This window comes from Chlorocebus sabaeus, chromosome 17 (assembly GCF_047675955.1).
Source record: "Chlorocebus sabaeus isolate Y175 chromosome 17, mChlSab1.0.hap1, whole genome shotgun sequence".
Lineage (NCBI taxonomy): Eukaryota > Metazoa > Chordata > Mammalia > Primates > Cercopithecidae > Chlorocebus > Chlorocebus sabaeus.
Genome location: NC_132920.1, coordinates 4,822,422 through 4,845,328, shown reverse-complemented (window position 1 = coordinate 4,845,328; position 22,907 = coordinate 4,822,422). Strand labels below are relative to the sequence as shown.

The 22,907-nt window shown below is 46.1% G+C and overlaps 1 protein-coding gene across 1 annotated transcript in view; it reads right to left on the bottom strand.

The window, feature by feature from the left end:
- Positions 1-4,561: 4,561 nt before the first annotated feature.
- CDYL (chromodomain Y like) overlaps positions 4,562-22,907 on the bottom strand; it is a 174,440-nt gene continuing 156,094 nt past the window's right edge. The window contains exons 4-7 of the mRNA XM_007973803.3: positions 22,398-22,570; positions 16,448-16,658; positions 7,704-7,847; positions 4,562-6,204 (exon numbers count right to left, since the gene is read on the bottom strand). Of these exons, the coding sequence (XP_007971994.1) occupies positions 6,046-6,204; positions 7,704-7,847; positions 16,448-16,658; positions 22,398-22,570 (687 nt within the window). The 3' untranslated portion in view covers positions 4,562-6,045. The remainder of the gene's footprint in view (positions 6,205-7,703; positions 7,848-16,447; positions 16,659-22,397; positions 22,571-22,907) is intronic.

Here is a 22,907-nt window from a genome sequence, read left to right as displayed (position 1 = left end):
ATACCTTTTATGAGGTTGAGGAAATTTTTCTAGTCCTAGTTTATTGTGTGTTTTCATTGTGATGGCTGTTGGATTTTGTCAAACACTTTTCTTAAATTGAGATATATGGTTTTATCTTTTATTAATGTGATATATTGTGTTCATTGATTTTTGTTGATTTAGGTTGAGCCGATGTTGCATTCCTGGGATAAATCCTACTTGGTAATGGTATACATATAAGTTTTATATGTTGTCAGATTATTTCATTGAGAATATCTGCATTTGTATTAATAAAAAATGTTAACATATATAATCTACATGGTCTATAGTTTTCTTGTGATGGCTTTGTCTGGTTTTGGTATTAGGGCAACACTAGCCTTACAGAGGTAAGGAAGCATTCGCTCCTCTTACTTTTTGGAAGAGTTTGTGTTCCTTTTTAAACCTTTGACAGAATTTATGAGTGAAGCCATGTAGTGCTGGACTTTTCTTCGCAGAAAGTTCTTTGACAGCAGATTCAATCTTTTAGTCTATTTTAGTTTTTTCTTTCTTCTTGAGTCAATTTCGATAGTTTGTGTCTTTCTAGGAATTTGTCCATTTCATTTAGCTAATCTAATTTGTTGGGATACGATTACTCATAGTACTCTGTTATAGTTCTTTTTATTTCTGTAAGGTTGGTAGTAGTGTCTCCCTTTTCATTTTTGTTTTGGTGATTTGAATATTCTCTTATTTCGTTGGTCAGTCTAACTAAAATTTGTTAATTTTGTTGATCTTTTCCAAGAAATGACTTTAGGTTTCACAGATTTTTTTCTACTGTTTTTCTATACTTCATTTTACATATTCCTGCTCTAATCTTCATTTCTTTCCTTGTACTTGCTATGGGTTTAGTTTGCTGTACTTTATTTCTAGTTTCTTAAGGTAGAAGATTAGGTTATTGATTTAGCATCTACTTTTCTCATATAGATGTTTTATTATATAATTCATTACATAAATTTTGTTATGTTGTGTCTTCACCTTCATTCATCTCAAAATATTTTCTAATTTCTCTTGTGGTTTCTTTCTTTGACACATTTGTTATTTAGGAATGTTGTTTAATTTCCACATATTTTTGAATTCTCCACATTTCTTTGTTACTGATATCTCACTGCATTCCATTGAGGTTGGAGGACATACTTTGTATGATTTTAATAATTTAAAAATTTTAAGACTTGTTTCTTGTTTTATTGCGTAACATATGATGTATCCTGGAGAATGTCCCAGGTGCACTTGAGAAGAATATGTACTCTGTTGTTATTGGATGAAGGGTTGTATAGGTGTGTTAGGTCTAGATGGTTTAAAATGTTGTTCAAGTCTTCTATTTCCTTGTTGATCCTCTGTCTAGTTGTCCTATGCAGTGTGTTCCATATAGGTGATATAGATAGATATGTATATAATTTGCCCAGTTTTAGCATATAAAATTTAAGAAAATAAGAATTAATGTTAAATACATTAGATCTTAGCTTTTATTCTAATGCCTGTATTAAACCATTTATTAGCCATTTAACTGCTTATGACTCTAAGGTCATAAAACAGATTTTAAACTTTGAAATGCTAGTCTTTTATCCTGCCAAAAAAGTAAATTTTAAACCTGGGTTGAAATCATTCAATGTCATTTTCACCAAAGCAGATATTCGTTTGCTTCTTCAGACACGTTGTCAGAATGTTCCCTGGGGAAGAGGGAGAGGATTCCTGTGATATAGTCAGCCTTTCCCTGTTGCCAAATAGTGAAGGTATTTATCTAAATGCTAGTTAGTATTGAGAAAGCTCGGTGGGCTGGTCCAGCTCTTACAGAGGCAGAAACTTGTAGACCATCAGAATTACCTGGTAAGTTTAGCCTTGACTTGAAAATAACCCTAAATCCAGAGCCACCGAGCAGGCTGGAACCACCCGTTCTGCCATGCTGCCCCACCACTCTCACTTGCAGAGAATTACAGGCCTATGGGATGCCAGGATGGGCTGGACACTGCAGGCTATTCATCCCCTCCTCGCCTTCCCACTCAAGGGAAGAGTGCATAGAGCAGTGGAGTGTAGACCTCTCTTCCCAGGTGCAAGGTCACCAAAAAGCTGTGTGATGCTGGGCAGGTTGCCTGACTCTGCTGGGCCTTGGTTTCTTCACATGTAAAGTTAAACTGGTGCATGAAACATCAGCAATCTCCTCTTCTCTAGTTCTCGGCTGTACTCCAGGGTCTCATGTTCCCAGAGAAGTGCTTTCACCTGCCCGAGTCTCTCCCTTCCTCTAGAGGGCAGGACTCCCTGGCATGTCCTGGAGTCCATTTGAAAAGCTTCAGCTTGGAAACAGCTTCTCACACTTGGTGGAGCACAGACCTGGGGTTATTGTGTCAGAAAAGTCTCAGAAAGCTGTCTGCACGCTAGGACAGGAAGGCCATGAGCCGGGGAAAGTTGGTTACAGAAGAGGTCAGTACAGAGAGACCACCAGATGGCTCAGTGAGATCTGGGAAAAGCAGAGACTGAGTTTCCCTAGGGCAACAACAGAACCCTGTCCCCAGGGTTTTTCCTTCTTAAGCTGTGTGTCACTATTTGGCAAGTGCCAATTCTCTTGCAACACACAGAAAATATATTTTCTTCTTTTAGAATATTTATAAATATTTATATTTATCTCTAGGGGAGAGAACTTTTCTTGTTTTGGAGAAGCTGTAACGCTTGTTCATACTCGTGTAATGAGTATGAACGAGTCTGATGGTCTACAAGTATGAACGAGTATGTTCATACTAGTGGAACGAGTAAGTAGTGTACAAGTGGGTTGGAGCCTCTGATGGGGCCCAACAAGAGAGGGAGTTGGCCATAAGGCTGGCCCTAGCCCCCTACGCACCTGCTGTGCCCAGAGACTGGGGGCACCCTTCACTCCCTCTTGACCAAATACGGGGCGAGAGAATGGGAGCAGCCCCAGTCTGAGGCCATCTACAGTCCCATTTACGTAGTTGGCACGCCTTTCCAAGACTGTCAGAGTTCTGGGTTCTTCTCATTTCTGTAGCTGTCACTAGTTTTGCTGGGGACATCACAAACTAAATCAGCCTGCCTAAAGACTTTTTGAGAGCTCTCGTTTTATAGAGTAATGCTAAGACAGGAAGGCCGTGAGCTACAGGAGAGGTACAGAGACGCCACCTGATGGGCTCAGTGAGTGGATCTGGGAAGAGCGTATTAACGTGTATTACATTAATATTCTCTGCAAAATAATCTCAAAAACCTGAATGAGCAAATGGACAAGTGTCTCGAAGCGAGCCTGGTCTACACTGCAGTGTAAGTGCCACCGTCACTGTTACCCTCATGGTCGAGGAAGCAAGGCTGCCTGGGTGTTGTGCCTCTCTCTGGAGCTCAGAGGTAACAGGCTCCCGACGTTGGCTTTGAGGGGCTGAGCAGTCTTAAGCCGAGGAGCTAGGAAGCTCTAGAGGAGAGAACTTGATATATATACAAGATAATATTTTTTCATGCATATCCTGAAGTTTTTAAAAGTATAGTTTTTTTTTTTAAAACCTAAGATTCCATCAACATTCTTTTTCAATAAATGTGTATTCCACTGTGGTGGTGCACAATTATTTAACCAAAACCCTACTGATGAACATGAATGTAGTTTCCAATGCTTCACTGTCAGGAACAATCCTGAGATGAACTTAACTGCATACGTGTCTTTATTGTCATATTTCCTACCTTTCCTACCACTCGTTCCTTAAGATGAATCCTTATAGATGGAGTTGCTGGGTTCAGGTTTTTTATATTTGACAGTTACTGTCAAATTCTCCTCTAAAGTTGGACCAAGACTTGCACCCATCTGAGCAGTCACATTTCCCTTCCTCCTCACCCACACGGGGCACAAAACAGAAGAACTTCACTGCTGTCGCCAGTGCTACTTCTAGCTGGGCTCAGTTCTTGTGCAAGAAGTTGAAAGGTGGAAGATTTGCTTCAGAAAAAGGGGAGGTGGCTCACAAGGCCCAGAGGATGCAAAGTCTCGGATGATGGAGATTTCACTTGGTTCCCTATTTGTAAATTCTACAACAGACATCTTGGTGTCTTTGTCAGAGTATGTGCTTTGCCACATCGACCTTGGATGAAAGCTTGGTGCTACTCCTGATCAAATTACCTACATGACCTTGAGCACGTGTTTAATTCTTCAGGTTCCTCATCTGCAAAACAGGAGTGAAAACAGCCACATGACAGGTTTGGGCAGAGGAGGGGTAAGTTACAACTCTAAGTAAGAGAAAATGTAACACTGAATGAAGTCAGTCAGTCACAGAAGCTTTTTTGTGATATAAAGGTTAAAAATATGTAGAACTAAAAGTAAGTTATTTTAGGAATAAGTTCTTTGAAGGAGAAGTGGATGATGGACACAAATTCAGGAAATGGTCACCTGGGTGAAGGTGACCAGGCAGGATATTGGTCAAATTGTAGGTCCTGCCCAGGAGATAGTCATGCAGGGTTTCATTCCATTAAACTGTACAGATGCTTTACACACATACATATATTTCACACACACACATAGAGAGAAAACATCCCAGGAGAAACCTCACAAGAATCAGAGACACATTTCAAATGTGTTAAGAAATATTAGTTTTATTTAACCAGTTTTCACAGCTGAATATTTATTCTATAAAAACTTTACAGATTGTACAGTTTATATATAGTCCAAACTACTGAACGAAAAGGTAGGTCCCACAGATGCAAAAATACTGTACTAATCAATCCAAGATAAAGGCAGATTTACACACTGTACAGCTCTCCACGTGGCCGGGGAGGTGGTCAGTTCTAAGTATAAACTTCAAAACTGTACAAAAATAAGAATTTGATTTTATTTCGCTCTTCATACATTCAATATGATTGCAAGCTCAGAAGCCTAACTAATAATAGGCATCTGGAGTCTGGAATCAGTACCCACTCCTGGAAGGAGTGCACGTGTCTATCCACACAGGGCACTCTTGGACACCACACTGAACTCAGTCTACTGTAGAGACATAAAAGCGGAGTCCAAGAACATTATGTGTTGAATATAAGGTAGCTCTTCTTTGTTTTGAAAGGAGTTTTTGCATTTAATAGTGTGCCAAAAGAATTTTAACTTATTAAATAAAATATATTCTAAGTGAACCTAAAAATTACACTTTATAAACATAAAAATATTTTATTTTGGTGGAATACATCAATCATATCTGCAAATAGAAAACCAAAACTGTCAATAAAGTAGTATTTCTCACCCAGCAACAAGAAGCACTTATGTAGTTATTTTTCAGAAGGGTCAGAAAAACTATTTAAAACCCACTAAAGACTAACTTATAACTTAGTCATACTTAAGCTATTCAGTGATTCACTAATACTGCAAAACAAGCTTTCTTCTAGAGACAGTGGTTTCTTCATGTTAACTGGGTAAGAACTGGACGTATTTAAAAAAGTGGAAACCAATTGATATCTCAGCCTGAATCCTAAGCATATGTCTGGTTTGGGGGTAAGCTTCTCAGTGGATTTTTCGTCATAAGTATTTATCCTAGAAGCTAAGTCTTTTGATTTAGAGTTTCCCGAATCTGAGGTATCTGTACCTTCTTAAGAGAAAAAGCCAACGCCTCAGATCACGGTGTCTCTATGTGGGGCAGGGCAGGTGAAGCTGGCTAATACCCCTGTAGATTCTGTGTTCTAGACGGAAGAAATGAGGAAAACAAACATTATTCCAGACTTTTCTGTCATCCAAAACCAATAAAACACAATTCTGTTTTTTATACAGTACTAGCCAAAGAAAACAAAAATTAGAGCTTCTAAGAGCAGTCTAGTGCCCATCTTTATACTTTTACACTTGCGTGTATCTAAGTATAAAATAATGACGTTTGGACAAAGAAGCTTTGTAGTTATTTATTTTAAGGTTACAGTACTTTAAAACTCCTTGATAATAAATAGCGTGGATGTTCCCAGTCCTGCTTCCAAGCGTAAGCTACGGGTGAGCTTGTTTCAGGCTGTGAGAATGGATCAGGGCAACTGGAGCCAGTGATGTTCTGCTCAGCCCGATCCTGGTGTTACCAGTGGGCAGCCCGACACTCAGAACTCATCGATCTTCCTCTGCAAGTACTTTAACATGGAGTCCATCCCCTGGGCCGAGCCCCAGATTTTCTTCAGCACCTCACACTCCCTCTCGTTGGCCTGCTCCAGCTCCATCTTCATGTTGCAGCGCACAAGGGCTTTGGACTCCTCAAGCACCTGCACCGGAAAACACGAGCTGGTTAGCAGGGTGCACGCTGGCAGACACGCGTCCCTGGTGCCTCCGCATTTATGGAGGGTATCATCCAATTCCAACAATCACCTGTTCAAAAGGCTACCAGACATTTTCTCACAATATGTCAGGCCTAAGAGATGTATCAAGCACATTTCACACTAGGCACTGGGTACATTCTTAACTTCAAAATGGCTCATTTCAAAGGAGAGCTGGGCTGTTGGCACCCAGCCTGCGCCGCACACTGCCGCACACTGGCGCGGACCCCCGAACTGGACGTCTGCTCTGCTGATGCCCAGAAAGCTCTGAGGATGCCTGTTGAGGGAATTTTTCTAAACAAAATGTAATTTTCATAATGAGGGTTGCTTGTCTGCCTGGGACAGTTTAGATGGGAGTCGTGTCAGTTTATATTAAACATTTCATATCTTATAATTAGCCAAATGCAATTTTGTTAGAAGCACATTTAAGAAAACAATTTATTGGTAATTTTTTTTTTTTTTTTTTTTTTTTTGACACAGGGTCTTGCTTGTTGCCCAGGCTGGAGAGCAGTGGCGTGATCTCCGCTCACTGCAACCTCTGCCTCCTGGGTTCAAGCGATTCTCCTGCCTCAGCCTCTCGAGTAGTTGGGACTACAGGCGCGCACCACCAAGCCTGGCCAACTTTTGGATTTTTAGTACAGATGCGGTTTTGTCACGTTGGTCAGGCTGATTTCCAACCCCTGACACCTCAAGTGATCTGCCCTCTTCGGCCTCCCAAAGTGCTGGGATTTCAGGCATGAGCCACTGTGCCTGGCCTATCCAGCACATTTAGGAAACAAAACTTAGGAGGCCGGGCACAGTGGCTCATGCCTGAAATCCCAGCACTTTGGGAGGCTGAGGTGGGTGGATCAACTTGAGGTCAGGAGTTTGAGACCAGCCTGACCAACATGGTGAGACACCGTATCCAATGAAAATATGAAATAACCCAGGCGTGGTGGCACAAGCCTGTAGTCCCAGCTACTAGGGAGGCTGAGGCGCGAGCATCACTTGAACCCGGGAGTTTGAGGCTGCAGTGAGCCGAGATTACACCACTGCACTCAAGCCTGAGCGACAGAGCAAGACTCCATCTCACAAACAACAACAACAACAACAAAAACAACTTCGGCCCACTGAGGGAAAGCGGGGAGGAGCTAATAATGTGGCCGAAAGGCCCTGGACCCAGGAAAGTTAGGTCCATGGTAGTTGGTGATTTTCACAGGATGTCTGCTAACGTGCTGACATTTCAGACTGAAGTCCATTTCTGTGGTTCCTGGGTATTTGCAAAGGGAGGGCAAGCTGTGCAGGGGGGCAGTGGTGGCAGCAGCAGCTTCCGGCAGGACTTCACGGGAAGGTGCTCTGCTGAGGACAAATGTGAAGGATTAGGAATAGTCGCAAATGTGTGAGCTCTCTGAGGGAAAAGGTTCTATGTTTTAAAAAGCTACATGTGTAACAGAAGCAAGTAGACATACAACTGGATTGCACGAGGCAAGCTCCTTAATGCGAACCATCACTTCCTGAGTGAACGTCCCGGGCCAAAACACCTGGGAGACCAGGCCCTTGCCACACGCCTCCTGCGCCGTCAGCTTCCGCCCACTGAGCAGCATCTCATTTGCCTGCAAGGAAGAAGAGTGGATGTAATATGAATTACGGTGGGAGGTGGGCGGGGAAGACCCATCCCTTAAAATCCACACCAAAGAGAGACGTTCACAAACGCCGCCCCGCGGGGAAAATGCGGCACATCCTTCAGTGGCCGCTGGGAACAGACCCTGTGCAAGGTGCTGTCCACTGGGCAGGTGGAAAAGTAATGTATCGGGCTGATTTTTTTCTTAAAAAGGAATGCAAAAAAGTCGTCTTACAACCTTCTACAGAATTACAGGGACTCAGTAAAGAAATCTAAAATAGAAAAGGCCTTTTTGTCATTCATTTAAAAAGTTACTGGTATAAGTTCCTCTCCTCCATCTGCCTTCCTCCCCCTAATGCCGGCCCTTCCCATGTGGGAGCTCTTTTAACACACAAAACAATCCCGGGACAATCAGCATATGCAAAGTTAGGCAATTTATAATTTTAAGGATTTGAACCAGGCATAGGACTCCTACCAAACATTTTTCTTTATCTGGGAGGCCCATGGTGACTTGTTTTTAATATACACAAAAAGTATTCTAATAGCAGTGACTGTTTCTGCTAGAGTGTACCTTGGAGGCTGCCTTGCATCGCTTGGATATAAAAAGACAGAACTATCCAGGGCTTGAATGTGTCAGAAAATTACCATAATCTGCTTGAGCGGGGCTGGCTATAGTTACCTCACATGGCTCAATGGAGGAAGCTAACATTAGTTTTTCTTTAAAAAAAAAAAAATATATATATGTGTATATATGAAATTAATTTTAACCTTGTCCTGGATTCTAGATCACTTTATTTTTTAACACATGACATTTAACTAGATCACTTTTAAGGTTTCAGCACAACATGTATGGATTTTACATCACTCAGATGACAGGCTCACAGGTGCCAAGATGAGGCAGGAGGGGGTGCATACGTGTCCGATAAAGAATCTCCACACTGGTCTGTCGGGACAGTTTTTGGTCTGCCGTTTATCTTGACTGGTTAACCTTCCTAACAACTCTGATGGTCACAAAGCCTTGACTATGAGCTGCTGGGCCTCTGGTAAAACACAATTTCAGTCGGTGGCTTCCATTTCCAAAAGAGGCAAAATCACTAAAGAGAGAAAAGGCCCTGAAGTCGCTGAGACAGTGTAAGACTGCCCAGTCACCTACTGTCAATGTCTCGACGCCGTTTACTGCATATGAAACCCACCGCGTGGAGAACACACAGGCAGAGGTGGCAAAGCAAACACCTGGCTGACTCACTGCCCCTCCCATGCAGGCAGAGGCTGGGAAACCGGGCTGGGGACAGGCTCCTCCCAAGGGTTTGCAAGGTTCTTAATGATCACCCAAACTGGAGTCTGTCATTGGAGCTACAGCTTGGACAAAGGCATGAGTTTCTGAACAGTCTGGAGAAGTTCTAGGAACCCCTGAACTGAACGGCTTCTTCTCAGTGAAAAGACGGTCCATAAACAATGGATTTAGAATGTGACCTGACCTCACTGTTCGTGGTTCTGACAGTTCTTCTAATGGCAGACCCAAACGCAGCAGGAAAGGGAGCGGGACTCCCGGCGTGCTGCCGCCACAGGAAGTGCTCTGTGCTGCAGGACCAGCTTAGCAGAGCCTTAACTTGGGCAGCGGAGGCAAGTGACCCCGCCAGGCCTGGTGCCTGGCTGTATCACGAAGGGGAGGTGTCCTCAGGTTTCCTCTCCAGTCCTTCCTGCAGGGCCCTGGCTGTCTGTCCCAGTCAGTTCTTCCAACTTTATTTCCTGCTACCTGGAGGTCAATTTACAGCCCCACTACTGTTCTCTTCCCTTTGTGTCTCCCTTTCATGCCCCTTTCTTGACTCTCCTGGGCCTGACGCCAGCCAAGAACGGCCCTTCTCTCTGCTCAGCACTCACTGACTGCAGCCGCTCTTCCTCCCCAGCCCCGCAGGCTCCGTGCCTGCTCATCCCCGGAGAGCCTTTCCCCGCCCCTACCTTTGGTGCTCTCCACTCCAGGCGGTTGGATGTGCAGGACAACCAAGGGCATTTCTCAATTGACTCAAGAGCAAAAATGACCGGGCCGACGCTAGGTCGCTAACGCTTTCTCCTTAAACATGGCCAGTGAGTTGGTCTGAACAAGTCACCCAAGAAAACAACAACAGATCTCCCTTGGTAAGATCTGTATCATAGGATTTAATCTACTCAATCTCCCTCGGTAACATTTGTATTAGAGGATTAAATCTACTCAATCTCCCTCGGTAAGATTTGTATCATAGGATTTAATCTACTCAATCTCCCTTGGTAAGATTTGCATTAGAGGATTAAATCTACTCAATTTGTGTGAGCATATTCTTCTAAAATGAGAGGTTTTAAACTTCTACCCGAATAACAGATTCACACAGACACGGTCAGTGGGAACCTGACCAGCTAGCACGATGATCTGAGATGGCTGAGTGCACAGGGACTCCCTGTAGACAACCTACATCACCCCATGATGTGGTCAACGTTGTCCAATTATTTTTAAAAAAGCTATCGTGTAACCATCCAGAGAAATGGGAAATGCCGGACGAAAGTTAAATAGAGACATCTTTTTAGTTCAGCCAGAGTACAGCAGGAGGGGTGGCGAGGAAACTGGCCCAGTATGAGCACAGGGGATCCAGGAATCTCCAGCCTTATGGGGACGGCTGTGGCAGAGGTTTTACCACCTGCTCCCTCAGGCCAGTCTGTGAAGTCCCTAAGAGGCGGCTCTCAAGGTGCGAGCTACTCGCTGGGTATTCTCCAGCTTCACACCTCAGCAGGCCCGAGAGGTGCAAGCTGTCCACGTGGAAGCCTGTGGGCGTCGGACTGTGCCATCCTCTGTGCATTCCATGAATGTCTACGGGGCACCAGGAAGGCTGAACTAGAAGACTCCTCGGCGGATGTACACAGCCGCGCCTACAGCTGAGCGCCTGCAGCAGACACTGTGGGAAAGCAGAGGCCACACAGCCTCCACGATTTGCATGTTCCTTTTATCTTGATAATGTGATTCCTTTAGCGTATCCTCCTGGCAGAGCTCTGCACATGCAAAGTGGGGAAAACCACACTCGTTCCAGTCTTAACTCAGGCTGCTGAAAGCTGAAATACACCGAAGGCTCATGAAAGGAACGGCATCATTTACATAGTCACTTCCAACAAGATTGTCACAACACAAGTCATATGAGCAGCGTTTATTCACTTTCTGTGGACAGGCTTCGTCAGATACTCTCTCAGAAAGTGCGGAATTCACGCTGAGTGAAATGCGGGCTCTTCGCCCTTGAGTTAGAGCAGGGTTTCTGCCCCTGGACACTGGGGACATTCCGGGCTGGCCTGCTGTTTGGTGTGGGGGCTGTCCTGTGTGCCACATGCAGGGTGCTGAGCAGGGCTGTCCCATGTGCCATGCAGGGTGCTGAGCAGTACCCCAGCCTCTGCTAATGGTCATCTCATGTGTGACAACCAAGTTGTCTCCAGACATTGTCCCCCAGATGTGTCCCCCGGGGTGAGGTCGGGGGGTGAAAACTGCCCAGTTGAAAAGAGCAGCTCAAGAGGCACCAGTACATTTCAAGGGGAAGCGAAAAGTAAAGATTTGTCAGGGCTTGTAGAGTGGGGAGAAACAGGCTGACCAGAGGGCAAGCATTCGATCTGTAACGACTTCAAGCCTCAGGGCCCTTCCTGGGCATGGTGAGCTCTGAGACCACTACCCCCGAGCAGCGTTCAGCCCCCGGCTCCACGGCCAAAACGTGTCTGAACATCAAGCTGGTTTAGTATCTGCACTGACACCACACATGTACGTAGATCATACACTGGGAGGGGTCAGAACCCCAGATTTCAACCTCCTTTGGATAAATAACTCAAAATGAGCTTCATGGGATGTTCCGCAGGATGAGGATTCTTTCTTGCTGGGACAGGGTAACTGGCAGGACACAGCGTGGTTTACAGACATCGCCATGATGAACTCATTTTCCTGATCATGACTCTTTACCATGGGAGTCCGGTGGTGTCCGGTGCGTGCAGCACGGTGTAAAGGACAAAGCAAACGACTCGGATAAGCCACCCACGTCCCCACCCCAGCAAGCTGCCTGCTGTGGGAAATGCTGTCAGCAGGCAACAGAGAGCTCAGGGCCTCCCCCATGGACCACTCTTCCAAGAGCTCAGGGCCTCCCCCATGGACTGCTCTTCCAAGAGCTCAGGGCCTCCCCCATGGACCACTCTTCCCAGGGCCGCCGACCCCATGGCCAACCGCAGTGGGGCACCCAGAACCACCGTGAGGCCACATGGTTCCAGAGCTCCCTGTCAGTCAGCTCTGCCCAATCCTGCTTCCTTTCTGCCCTTCCAGGGACGCTGGCACCTAATCTACCAGACCCTGCTTCCCAAATCCATCTTAGCTTCCAGAGAAACCATCTTGCGACGGGGGGAGTGGACAAACCGAGGGCGAGGAGGATTCACAAACTGCACGGCTCCCCATCTGGCAATGAGGACCACCCCTAACAGGCCAGGTGGAGAAGCCACAGTACTCGGCACAGGGGGCCGTCCGCGTGCTAACACTCTTACAGCTGAGGGACAGGGACTGCCCATCACCATGGGTGCAAGCAGAGGGGCAGCCAGTAGCAAGAGGCAGAGAGGGCTGAGACTTGGCCCTAGCCCCTGGACTTGTCAACAAGAGTGGTCAAGCTCTACCCAGATTAATCAGCCACTGGAGGAAGGTCTGTCAGCTTGCGAGGGGTGGGGAGGTACCCTAGAACTTGCGAGGGGTGCTTTTGGGTGAATGCCCCAACTTTGAACTCCAGCTTCCTCTGAACCCCTGAGCCTACGGACATGGCCCACCCATCCCTATCAGAACACGCAAGCCACCTTGCTAGAAGGTGTAGAAGGTGAGGCAAACATCTCTCAGCCACGCAACACTGGTCCCCCAAAGCCTGCCCCATCCCCTCTGCTGGCATCAGGCCTGTAACTCGCCTCTTCCCTGAAAGGGGCTGCACAGCCCAGCCAAGGGTGCAGATGGGAGCTGTAAGAAGACACGAGGGTCTGGTTTCTCAGGGAGCCCGACCTGGAGCTCAACCACAAGTAGGACAGGAGAGTTCACTGATGTAGGACCAACTCCTGGGATACTGATTTACCCCTGGTAGGTTCCCAGGAGATGATCTGACCCGGCTGTTGGGATGGCTACTGGAAGCATGAGGGAGGTGGGGACCCTGCTGAGTGAGGTTGAAAGGCCAGGGCTGAGGAGGGAGGGGTGGGACAAGATGCATATGGAGGCCGGGTGCGGTGGCTCACGCCTGTAATCCCAGCACTTTGGGAGGCCGAGGTGGGCGGATCACAAGGTCAGGAGATCGAGACCACGGTGAAACCTCGTCTCTACTAAAAATACAAAAAATTAGCCAGGGGCTGTGGCGGGCGCCTGTAGTCCCAGCTACTCGGGAGGCTGAGACAGGAGAACGGCGTGAACCCGGGAGGCGGAGCTTGCAGTGAGCCAAGATTGCGCCACTGCACTCCAGCCTGGGGGACAGAGTGAGACTCCGTCTCAAAAAAAAAAAAGATGCATATGGAGCCTGTGGTCAGTGCCAGAGGGAGGGCAGCACAGCCAGTGGGGCCATCCACAGCACAGAAGGGCAAGCCTGGAGTGCTGGCCTGGAACTGGGAGAGGCAGAGCGCCTGATCACGGGACCCCACATGACTACACGTGGGAAGCGGCCAGCACGAGCTGAGTTCCAACAGCCCCACAGGTGCAAGGTCAGGCAGGGCCTGCAGTGGATGCACAGCTGGGCTTGGCAAGCTCCGGAGGGCATGGGTCGGCAGCCTAGACCCCTGCATCACCCCCAGACCCTTGCGTACCCGCGCCCTGCCTCAGCTCATACCTACAGCCATGGGAGGACTCCCTGTGACCCAGTGTGGCCTGTGGGTGGGTCGGCAAGCCAAAAAGGGGACAGCAACTTCACCAGAGCCTCATCCAGCAGGCCTGGAAGAGAACGTGGTGAGGAAAATGCCCCCAGTGGCAGATGCACCTGGTCACCCCCTGGTGAGGAGGAAAAGTGGATCAAGGTTAGAGTAACACTGGCCCCCAGCAGGGGTGGGTGCCCTGGACAGAGGTGTGTGGTGGGTGGAGAAATGGGAAGTGTGCAGGTTGCTGTCTCACATTGTCCACCTGAGAGCATCCACCATGGAGTGGGCACTCAACAGCTTTGAGAGACGGCTGGTGGCCGCTGGCCACCTAGGGCCGGCAAGAGGGGCCTCAACAGCACAGTCTCCGATTTATCAAAGGCTGATGCAGCCACTGTTGCTACTGAGTGTCCAGCCTGCCAGCAAGGGATACCAATGTGAGCGGCCCCTCAAGGCACCATTCCCAGGGAGGCCCGCCTGTGGGCGCTGGGCAGCTGGCTGACGGCTCCAACAGGTGTGGGCGCACCCTCTGGGTCTGGGTCTGCCTGTCCCACCTGCAGATCCTCAGGCAGCACCACTCTCTGTGGCTATGGAGGGTCTAGTACACCAGCATGGGGTGCCTCAGGGTGCTGCATGTGACCAGAACACCATCCTCACAGCAAATACCATGTCAGGGGGCAGGACCCCAGAGTCCTGTGGCTAAGTCACATATGGCACCTGCCGCAGCCGCCAGCCTGGTACGGCCCTGGCATGGCCTGAGAGATGCCAGTTTGGAGGTGGCTCCATGATGGTGGGCAGCATCTTCTGATTTGTAGCACACACAGTACAAAGACCTTTACGTGGAAGGACACGCGGCCTGGGAAATGGGATGGAGGCCGGCGCCGCTTGTTCCTCCCCTGACCCACTATAGCAGTGAAGTGGACAAGTGCAGCGACTCTGAGCCGGACACAGTGAGCAGGCCACAGATCCCTCGGGGTGAGTGTTTTAGCATCAGGGCAGCTGCTGAGGCCAGCAGAGGTGAGAGCCGCGGGTGAGGGGAACTAGCCTGGGGAGTGAGAAGGTGAGGAGCAGGGCAGCTCTGAGACCAGTGCGGCACTGAGGGCCACAATCTGGCCTACCCATCTTCCTCCTCCTCTCTTGCATTCCTTAATTTTAAATGTTCTGGTTTTCGAGAACGTTTAGGTGCAGGAAAAATGACAAAAGTAGTACAGAGTTCCCATAAACCTTCACGCAGCTCTCCCTGGGTTAAAATGTCACATAACATCTTATGATGACCAAAGCCGCTGACAATGTGCTATTCACTCAACTACAAACACGATATGAATTTCACCAGCCTTCCCACTCTTGTCCTTTCGCTGGCCCAGGAGCCCATCCAGGGTCCCTGATGTTCTGAGCTGTCATGTCCCCTTGGTCTCCTCCAGTCTGAGACGGTTCCTCAGTCTTTCCACGTCTTCTCTGACCTTGGCGCTCTGGAGGAGCGCTGCGCAGCGTCTGCAGACTGCCCCTCAGTCCGGGCCTGGCGTTCCTCATGATGAATGTCATGATGCAGCGCTGAGCTGCTGCACCTCCAGGAGGAATCCCACGCAGCGACGAAGGCTGCGTTCCCCTCAGTGCTTCATGTTGGCTTTTGTCTCATTTCTGTGAACTCTGACCACTCAGCAAGGTGGTACCTGCCAGGTTTCTCTACTGTAAAGTTACTATTTTTCCCACTACAAATAATGAGAGGATCCAAACATCCTTTTTCTCATCACGCTTTTACCCACTGATTATAACATCCAGGTTAAACATTTCAGGTTCCGGCCTGCAAGTTATTGCTGCCTAATCTTCTTCCTCCAAGTTTCTCCCAGAAAGAAAGCCCCTTGGAACCTGAAGGAGCTGACCCCCAAAAGGTGCATGAATGACCTGAATGGCACTGGGGTGAACACGGAACTGTGCTGCCATGATCCCTCCTGGGGAGGCCTGGTTGCCTGACTGCGGGTGCTGCTGTTGGCAGACGGCCATAGGGCGCCTTTAGGGATGCCCTCAGCTGCAGGGAGCCACCTCGTCCAGGGCACAATGCTTCCCGCGCATCCCACACCCAAGGATGATGGACACAGTATCACTTTGCCCTCTTCCTCTGACCGGTCCTGCTTCCCCCCCATCCCTTCCACAGGTACTGACTACCTGCCAATTCTCCATGTGCCAAACTCATCTCAGTGTCTGCTTCTGGAGAACCTGACCTGTGACACCACCTCCTGCCCTATTTCAAGGACTAGGGAATGAGATGTGAATAAGTGCTTGATAAATCACAAGCTACAATACAAACACAAACTACTATAATGAACGGATTAAACAGCTGAAGAAATAAAAACACACAATTATATGGAAGACAACCCTCTAATCCTGTGTAACTTTACTCCCTCTTAAAATTGCCTTCTCTTAAAAGTGCAGCTTTTAAGTTATTAGGTGAAGAACTTTTCGATTGCAAATTGTTGGCTGGGTTACAGACTGGATATTTACTAACAGTAGATATCAGTGTGAATTATGCAAAGTGGCAGGGTAGGCTCCTCAATGAATGAAGTCCTTTTCTAGGGAATGATGCAAAAAGGGTCAACAACATCTATGAACCCAAATCTGAACTACAAGATGGAAAGTCCCCACAGAATGACACACTGTACAGCTTTAGAAAAGCAATAACCAAACCAGATTTCTTCAGGAAGCTTTCTAGAATGATTTTTTTTTTTTAAAGGTACTCACAGATGCTCCTCCCATTATCTTGGGAAACATAACGGTAGAACAGCCATCTGGACTCTGTCCGAACGTAGTATAGGGTGTCTGAAACCAAGCCTTTTCATTAGCCCAAACCACATCGCAAAGAGGCAATATGGATGCTCCTAGCCCGATGGCTGGGCCATTGACCGCTACAATGATGGGCTTCTTAAACTGAATGAAAGTATTCACGAAGTTTCTAAAATGAAAAATAAATGGGGAATTACTCAAAACATTGCATATTTGAGCAAAGGAAAAGTCTATTATGGAATTCAGTTTACCAAGATGGAAACGCTGCGGAAATCATGAAGACCTGAGATTTGTTTAAGGCCTTCCCCAGCAGTTGCGGACCCTAGACTTATTTACTACGTGTTGTAAAGGTTTGGTGACAGCCCACAGCCCACGCATGTGGTGGCTGTCGCTACAGGACCTACGTGAAGGCCACAGGGTAACATGCAGCCATGAGCTGCGTTGGCCTTTGCAGGTGGCTCTCGAGCTCTATGAACACCACATCTTGCTACCCAACCCGTCCTCCCTCGAAGACACACTGGGCCTCCCTCGGAGCCCAGTACACATTCTGGGCTTTATAAGACCAATCAAGAAGCTGTCACAGAGGAAATCTGCCAGGGCATACTAAGACTGCCTGCTGTTAAGTGGATAGTAGTGGATTAGGGGTCACAAAAACCCTGGGATCTGGGTCTGGCCTTGGCTCCTGATTTCAGACAGCTCACTGATTATTTGGCAATAACTGCTATTTCCTGAATTTACGTGCGAGTGGACTGAACAGTCTGGGGGACATGGAGACAAGAGTCTCACAGGCTGGCTCAAGACAGGAGACCCGCAAACAAGAAGAGCAAGCAGCACAGGGCCCAGGCCTTACCCACATCCTGCTCCACTGCGGGCTGGAGGGGACGGCTGCAGCAGGAGTTTGGAGGACAGGGGGTCAGGCATGGAGCCACCTTTGAGCAGGATGGAGGTTTAATAAATCAAGCTAATGCTATTTTGGGATTTGCTTTAGATCAGGCTGGAAAAGTAGGCTGCTTTTCAGTGTAGGGTAGCTTGGTGTCATAGCACTTTGGGAATGTGCATTTTCTTCCCCCGAATACTAGAAGCTGATTTTATGCTCAGAGGTTGTTTCTTATTATGATTTCACACAGTAGAGAAAAGAATAAACACAAGATAGTCCCTTTAGTGCAGGCTGAGTTCTAGATCAGAAGTGCAGAGTAAGGACAGCTTTTCACTTGCTGGATTCTAAACCTGACCCCCATCTTTAATACTGAAATAACAATCTAGATGCTCTCTACAGTTCAGCCATTTAAAACCAGAGCAATCTGTTCGGATCTTCTCTGAAAATCATGACTCAGCATCTGAGATAGCTCCCCGCTCAACTCCCCGAGATACTGATGGATGACTCATATTTTTTGGAGGGGGCAGGTTGGGGAAGTGAGGAGGGTGTGTATGTGTGTGAACAGGAGGGTGAGGAATTGCAGTTTAGCGGCTGGACCTCAGTCGAGCCCCCAAGGTTTGTGGGATCTTTGCACTGAGCAAGAATTAACTCATTCAAATGAATGAGTTGCACCAAGTCTTTCTAAATGAGAGAGCCTGAGGCACTGTTAGAAAGATCACACTAGGGTTTACTGATACAGAATGTCAGACAACCTTTTAAGCAGACTCTTGAAATAAGCCCAGAAGAACTACATGAAGCTATTTCAGTTGTGTTGTCTTGTGAGGATTTGGGGTCAATGACACAAGATGGAAATACATTTCCTAGGCCCAGTGACTGATGACTCATGAAAAGGTAAAACTGCTGAACTGTCTCCATGATAAGGAGCAGCTGTTTCCAAAATCTGAGAAGCTCCACTTTCACCTGCCTCATGGAACAGAAGGCAAACGGTTATGGCCGCTGCCCAGGCTGACATCTGGAAACCACGGATGGGGCGATCAATTAACATGAAAGGGATAAAAATCAAGGTAATAAGAAGATAATTCTATAGAGAAACAGCAAAAGGAATTATTTCATATATCCTTGCCCCCCTTGCCCATATATTTGTATTAAAAAATCTGCTTCTAAAATATTAATAGATATTGATAAGTCAAAACTTAGGTTTCAATAGGCTGAAGGCTTTTTTTGGGAACTGAAATTTTATTTTTACTTTTGCCTGGAATGGTGACTTCCCCTGCAGCTGGTGGTTCTTTCTGGGCAGAGTAGGAACGAACCAGCACGCTCTGGGGCAAAGACCCCCTTCCCTTTTGAGGGAATGGGAACTGGCCATTCTGAATAGTGAGCCCTGAGATGCCAGCAATGGATGTGGTACACACAGAGACTCGTTCTGTCTTAAAAAAGAAAACCTTTACAGAAATGCTTTCTCTGCCTGGTAGAACTTCCCAGGACCATCAAGGCTTAACCAAGGGAGCTGCAAATCAAGGCAGAAGGCACCAGAGGCTAGGCAGGGGCTGCCTTCAGGTCTGGGACGGTCCTCTCCCGAGTAGCCCCTGCTTCTGTGGGCTTCAACCAATGTGTTTTAAACTTAAAATAAAAATGTATGAACACTCAAATGTGTGCCATGCAATGTATTGAATTTAAATTTGTTTCTTTGGAATTGAATTCAAGGCTGTTGTTGGATATGGCAGGGAAGGAGGTTGATATTTGCCATATAATTAGTCTAAAAAGACTTTATAATTAAACAAAACTCTTCCTTTAAAGGACATTTACTAATTTGGAGACATCAAACAGTTGGAAAATCATATAAGATGTAGGGACTGTCAAGGGACTGTCTAGGGAGGAGGAGGCAGCAGGGACCTGAGGTTGGGCAGCCAGTGTGCTGCTGCCTTTCCATGGCTGAGGTCTCCCTCATTTGAACGGCACCTTCACTTGAAGGATTGAATGGGGTACAGGTCAGGCCATGGGGCATGTTTACTGGCTCACTTTGTTCTCTCCCAAATCCTCTTGCCCCTGGGGCACCGCCTAGGCAGGCCCCCCGGTCTCCCTCTGTGGAAGGAAGAAGAAACCTCGCTTCTGGGGAGAGAAGTCTCCTGGTCCTTGACACCCTGTGGCAGCTACTGGTTTCGGCAGACTTCAAAAGCCTAATGCTATCAATGAACTTGAAATAATTTTGTTTTAATCACCAATGCACAGAATATTTTTGTTGCAATTACTCTGCAAACTGCAAACCACCAATCCTCGTAAGGAAGGTAGCTCCTTTAGATACCCGGTGACCTAATATGAAACCTCATCTTCCTATTTCCTGCTTTTCCTTTGGAAACTTGCTACAATGAAGTCCTTTGCCTCCAAGTTTTAAGGAACATGAGACAAGACACCAGAGAAATGAAAACTATATACAGGAAGAGCTTTTATCCATATAAAAATTAATTTAAATGCAAATAAGAAGAGGAAAGGTTAAGTGACTTTGGTGTAACTAATTATTTTTCTGATCTTGCCAGAGTATATTAAGGAAAATTCACATTGACAAAAATATAGTCACATGAAGAAGAAACAAGTCGGTTTTCCTAAAGTAGGACTTGGCTCTTCACAAGAATATCAATCCAGCTTTTTGTTGGGAGTAGGGAGAGTGGAGTGAGCAGGGAACTGATGAAAATGAACTTTTAAAGTGACATAAAGTTCAACAAAGGAGATCTCCACTTAAACCTGACTTGATCTAGCTTTCCTCTGCTTTTACTAATCCCAGCACCACAAGTCCACAGCCTCTGTCCAAGGGAATTCAACGCTGGAGGGAGGAGTGAGCTGCACCTGGCGAGGCACCAGCAGGGCTCACGAGTGGAGCCAGGGAAAAGTCTACACGGGAAAACGGAGCCAGGACCCAGAAGCCACTGGCTGACACATCTGATTTTCTTATTACCGCAGAGCTACCAAATAGCACAGTATTATGTGTACATTGAGCAGGACATTATGGAGAACATACAAAGTGACCATACGAGGCATGGTGGTTTGTATTTTAAAAATAAAAGCTAAGTTCATGGAATTCACCCTGAATGGATAATAATGAAGCTGTCTTAGAGGTGTTGAGAGTCAGCCAAGGATTTATGATACTGATCAAGCAGTTTAATCTTAAACTGAAGAACAAGATGGTCCCACCTAGTGTACCACAGGGATGAAATCCCCTGGGAAATCAGAAACAATACTTAGTAAGTTTAGACTATAAAATTTCAAACTACTTCTGAAAAAAAAAACCACACATCATATGATAGCCTGTAAAAGGTAACTTTCAAAAGATTTAGGGATAATGTCCTAAACACATGTGTACATCATATGAGAAAATACAGTGATTCTGAAAATGATTAAATATGTTATGAAAGACCAAGGCAGTCCCCTTCAACCCAGAGGTGTGGGTTCCAGGACTCCTGTGATGGGCTGTTTGGGCAGTGCCCATCAGAGTCATCTTGGGTATCCATCAAAGAAAGACGTCCCTGCCTACCCCAGACTCACCAAAACAGAAAAAACAGCCCCCGCCACCCACCACACCAATCTTGCTGTGCAAGCTCTAGAAGGGTTTAGGTGCTAGAAAGCCCAGTGCCCTAAGGGCAGTGCTCAGCTGGAGCCTAGTAACCATCAAAAGTAGTTCAACTTCAGCCCTCCAGAAATCTGGGATTTTGGAAAAGATCAAATTTATTTTATTGCCATTTTGCAAGTCTATGTTTTCTTTCATTTGTCACCCTCTGTAAGTTAAAAAGGCAAGCACAAAGGGCTTATGGAGGCCACCTGGGGATATGTCATTTTAGGGAGGTGGGTAGAGAAGCATAGCCAACTTTCTGGTTGATGACTAGGTTTCATCCATTTCAAATAAAATTCACCTCTGAAAAATCAGACACTTCTAATTATACACAGAGTGATTAGCATGATAAATGAGGGGATATGCTGTTAGCAGAATTAAATGGTTTCAGAGAAAGTTTTTTGCGCTGTTATCATATAGCAGAGGAAAATCCAACAACCAAGGAAACAAACATCTGTCATATTGTCACATGGAAAAAGCAAGTTGCAAAGCAACAACAGAACTAAATTGATATTATTTGTGTGTATATATGAAACAAATATTTGAAAATGCTTAGATCAAGACATCTATTTTACATCATGGTGACCATAGTTAATGTATTTTATACTTGAAAATTGCTGAGAGTAGATTTTAAGTGTTCTCACCACACACACAAAATGGTAAGTATGTGAGGTAATACGTATGTTAATTAGCTTGATTTAATCATTCCACAATGTATTTGTGTTTCAATACATCATGTTATACGCTATAAGTATATATGATTTTTACTTGTGAATTTAAAAATAAGTCTAAAAAATTAAACTGAACATGAGAACAAAACGTTCAGAAAAAGGTAGGGGAAGACACACCAATGAATGTTGGATACCTTGAGGGGAGGGAAGGAGGAGGACTTCCGCTTTTTATTCCCTACTATCTGGTTCTCTGTCCAGCTGGAATTTAGGATGAACCTGAACAAGAATGTGTGCTACTTGTATTTAAAAACAAAACAAAACAAAAAAACAAAAAGCTCTCCATGTGATGTTACGAAAGTATCTCATCAGAAAGCCTAGACAATTTACTTCGGAGTCAAGCAAATGCTAAGTTATTATTTGGAAGAGATCTTTATTTAAGGATTGAAGACAGAACATACTCATGGCACAATTAATAGGAACTCTGTCTATACATGATCATATACTCTAATCATTAGAACATTCCCTGAACACTTGCTGGGTTTAAACCAACCTTGAAATCAGTTATTTGCCAAGGCAAGTATTAATTTATAGCAAGCCCATAGAAAAGACAGATGATTTAATTGATTTGGCTGCTCGTGTCTCTCCAGGGAAGAAGATGAATATTTTATTCTCAAGGCTTGGTCAGGCCCATTCTATCAGGATTGGTACATCAAAAACAAAGCACCCAACCAGTGTTTAAAAAACATCATTTTTACATACCTGATCGCTTCTGCCATTTTAGTGCTTTCTCTTTTCCTGTCATCTGTCAGACGTCGTATAAAATAAATAAAATCAAGTCCACAACAGAAGACGCTGCCAACCGCGCTGAGCAGGACAAGCTTGCTGTCGTCGGCAGCAGCCGTGCTCAGAGCGCTCTGGACTTCTCTCATCACCTGAAAGTCACCAGAAGTTAAAGTGGCAAAGAATATTTTGGGTGTGAAATCCTAAAAGCTTTTTTTTTTTTTTTTTGAGACAGTCTCATTCTGTTGCTCAGGTTGGCATGCAATGGTTTAATCAAGGCTCACTGCACTCTCGAACTCCTGGGCTCAAACAATCCTCCCGCCTCAGCCTCCTGAGTAGCTGGGACTACAGGCTTGGGCCATCATGCCTGGCTAATTCGTCAACTTTTTTGTAGAGATGGAGTTTTGCTATGTTGTCTAGGGTGGTCTTGAACTCCTGGGCTCAAGGGATCCTCCTGCCTTGGCTTCCCAAAGTGCTGGGATTACACGC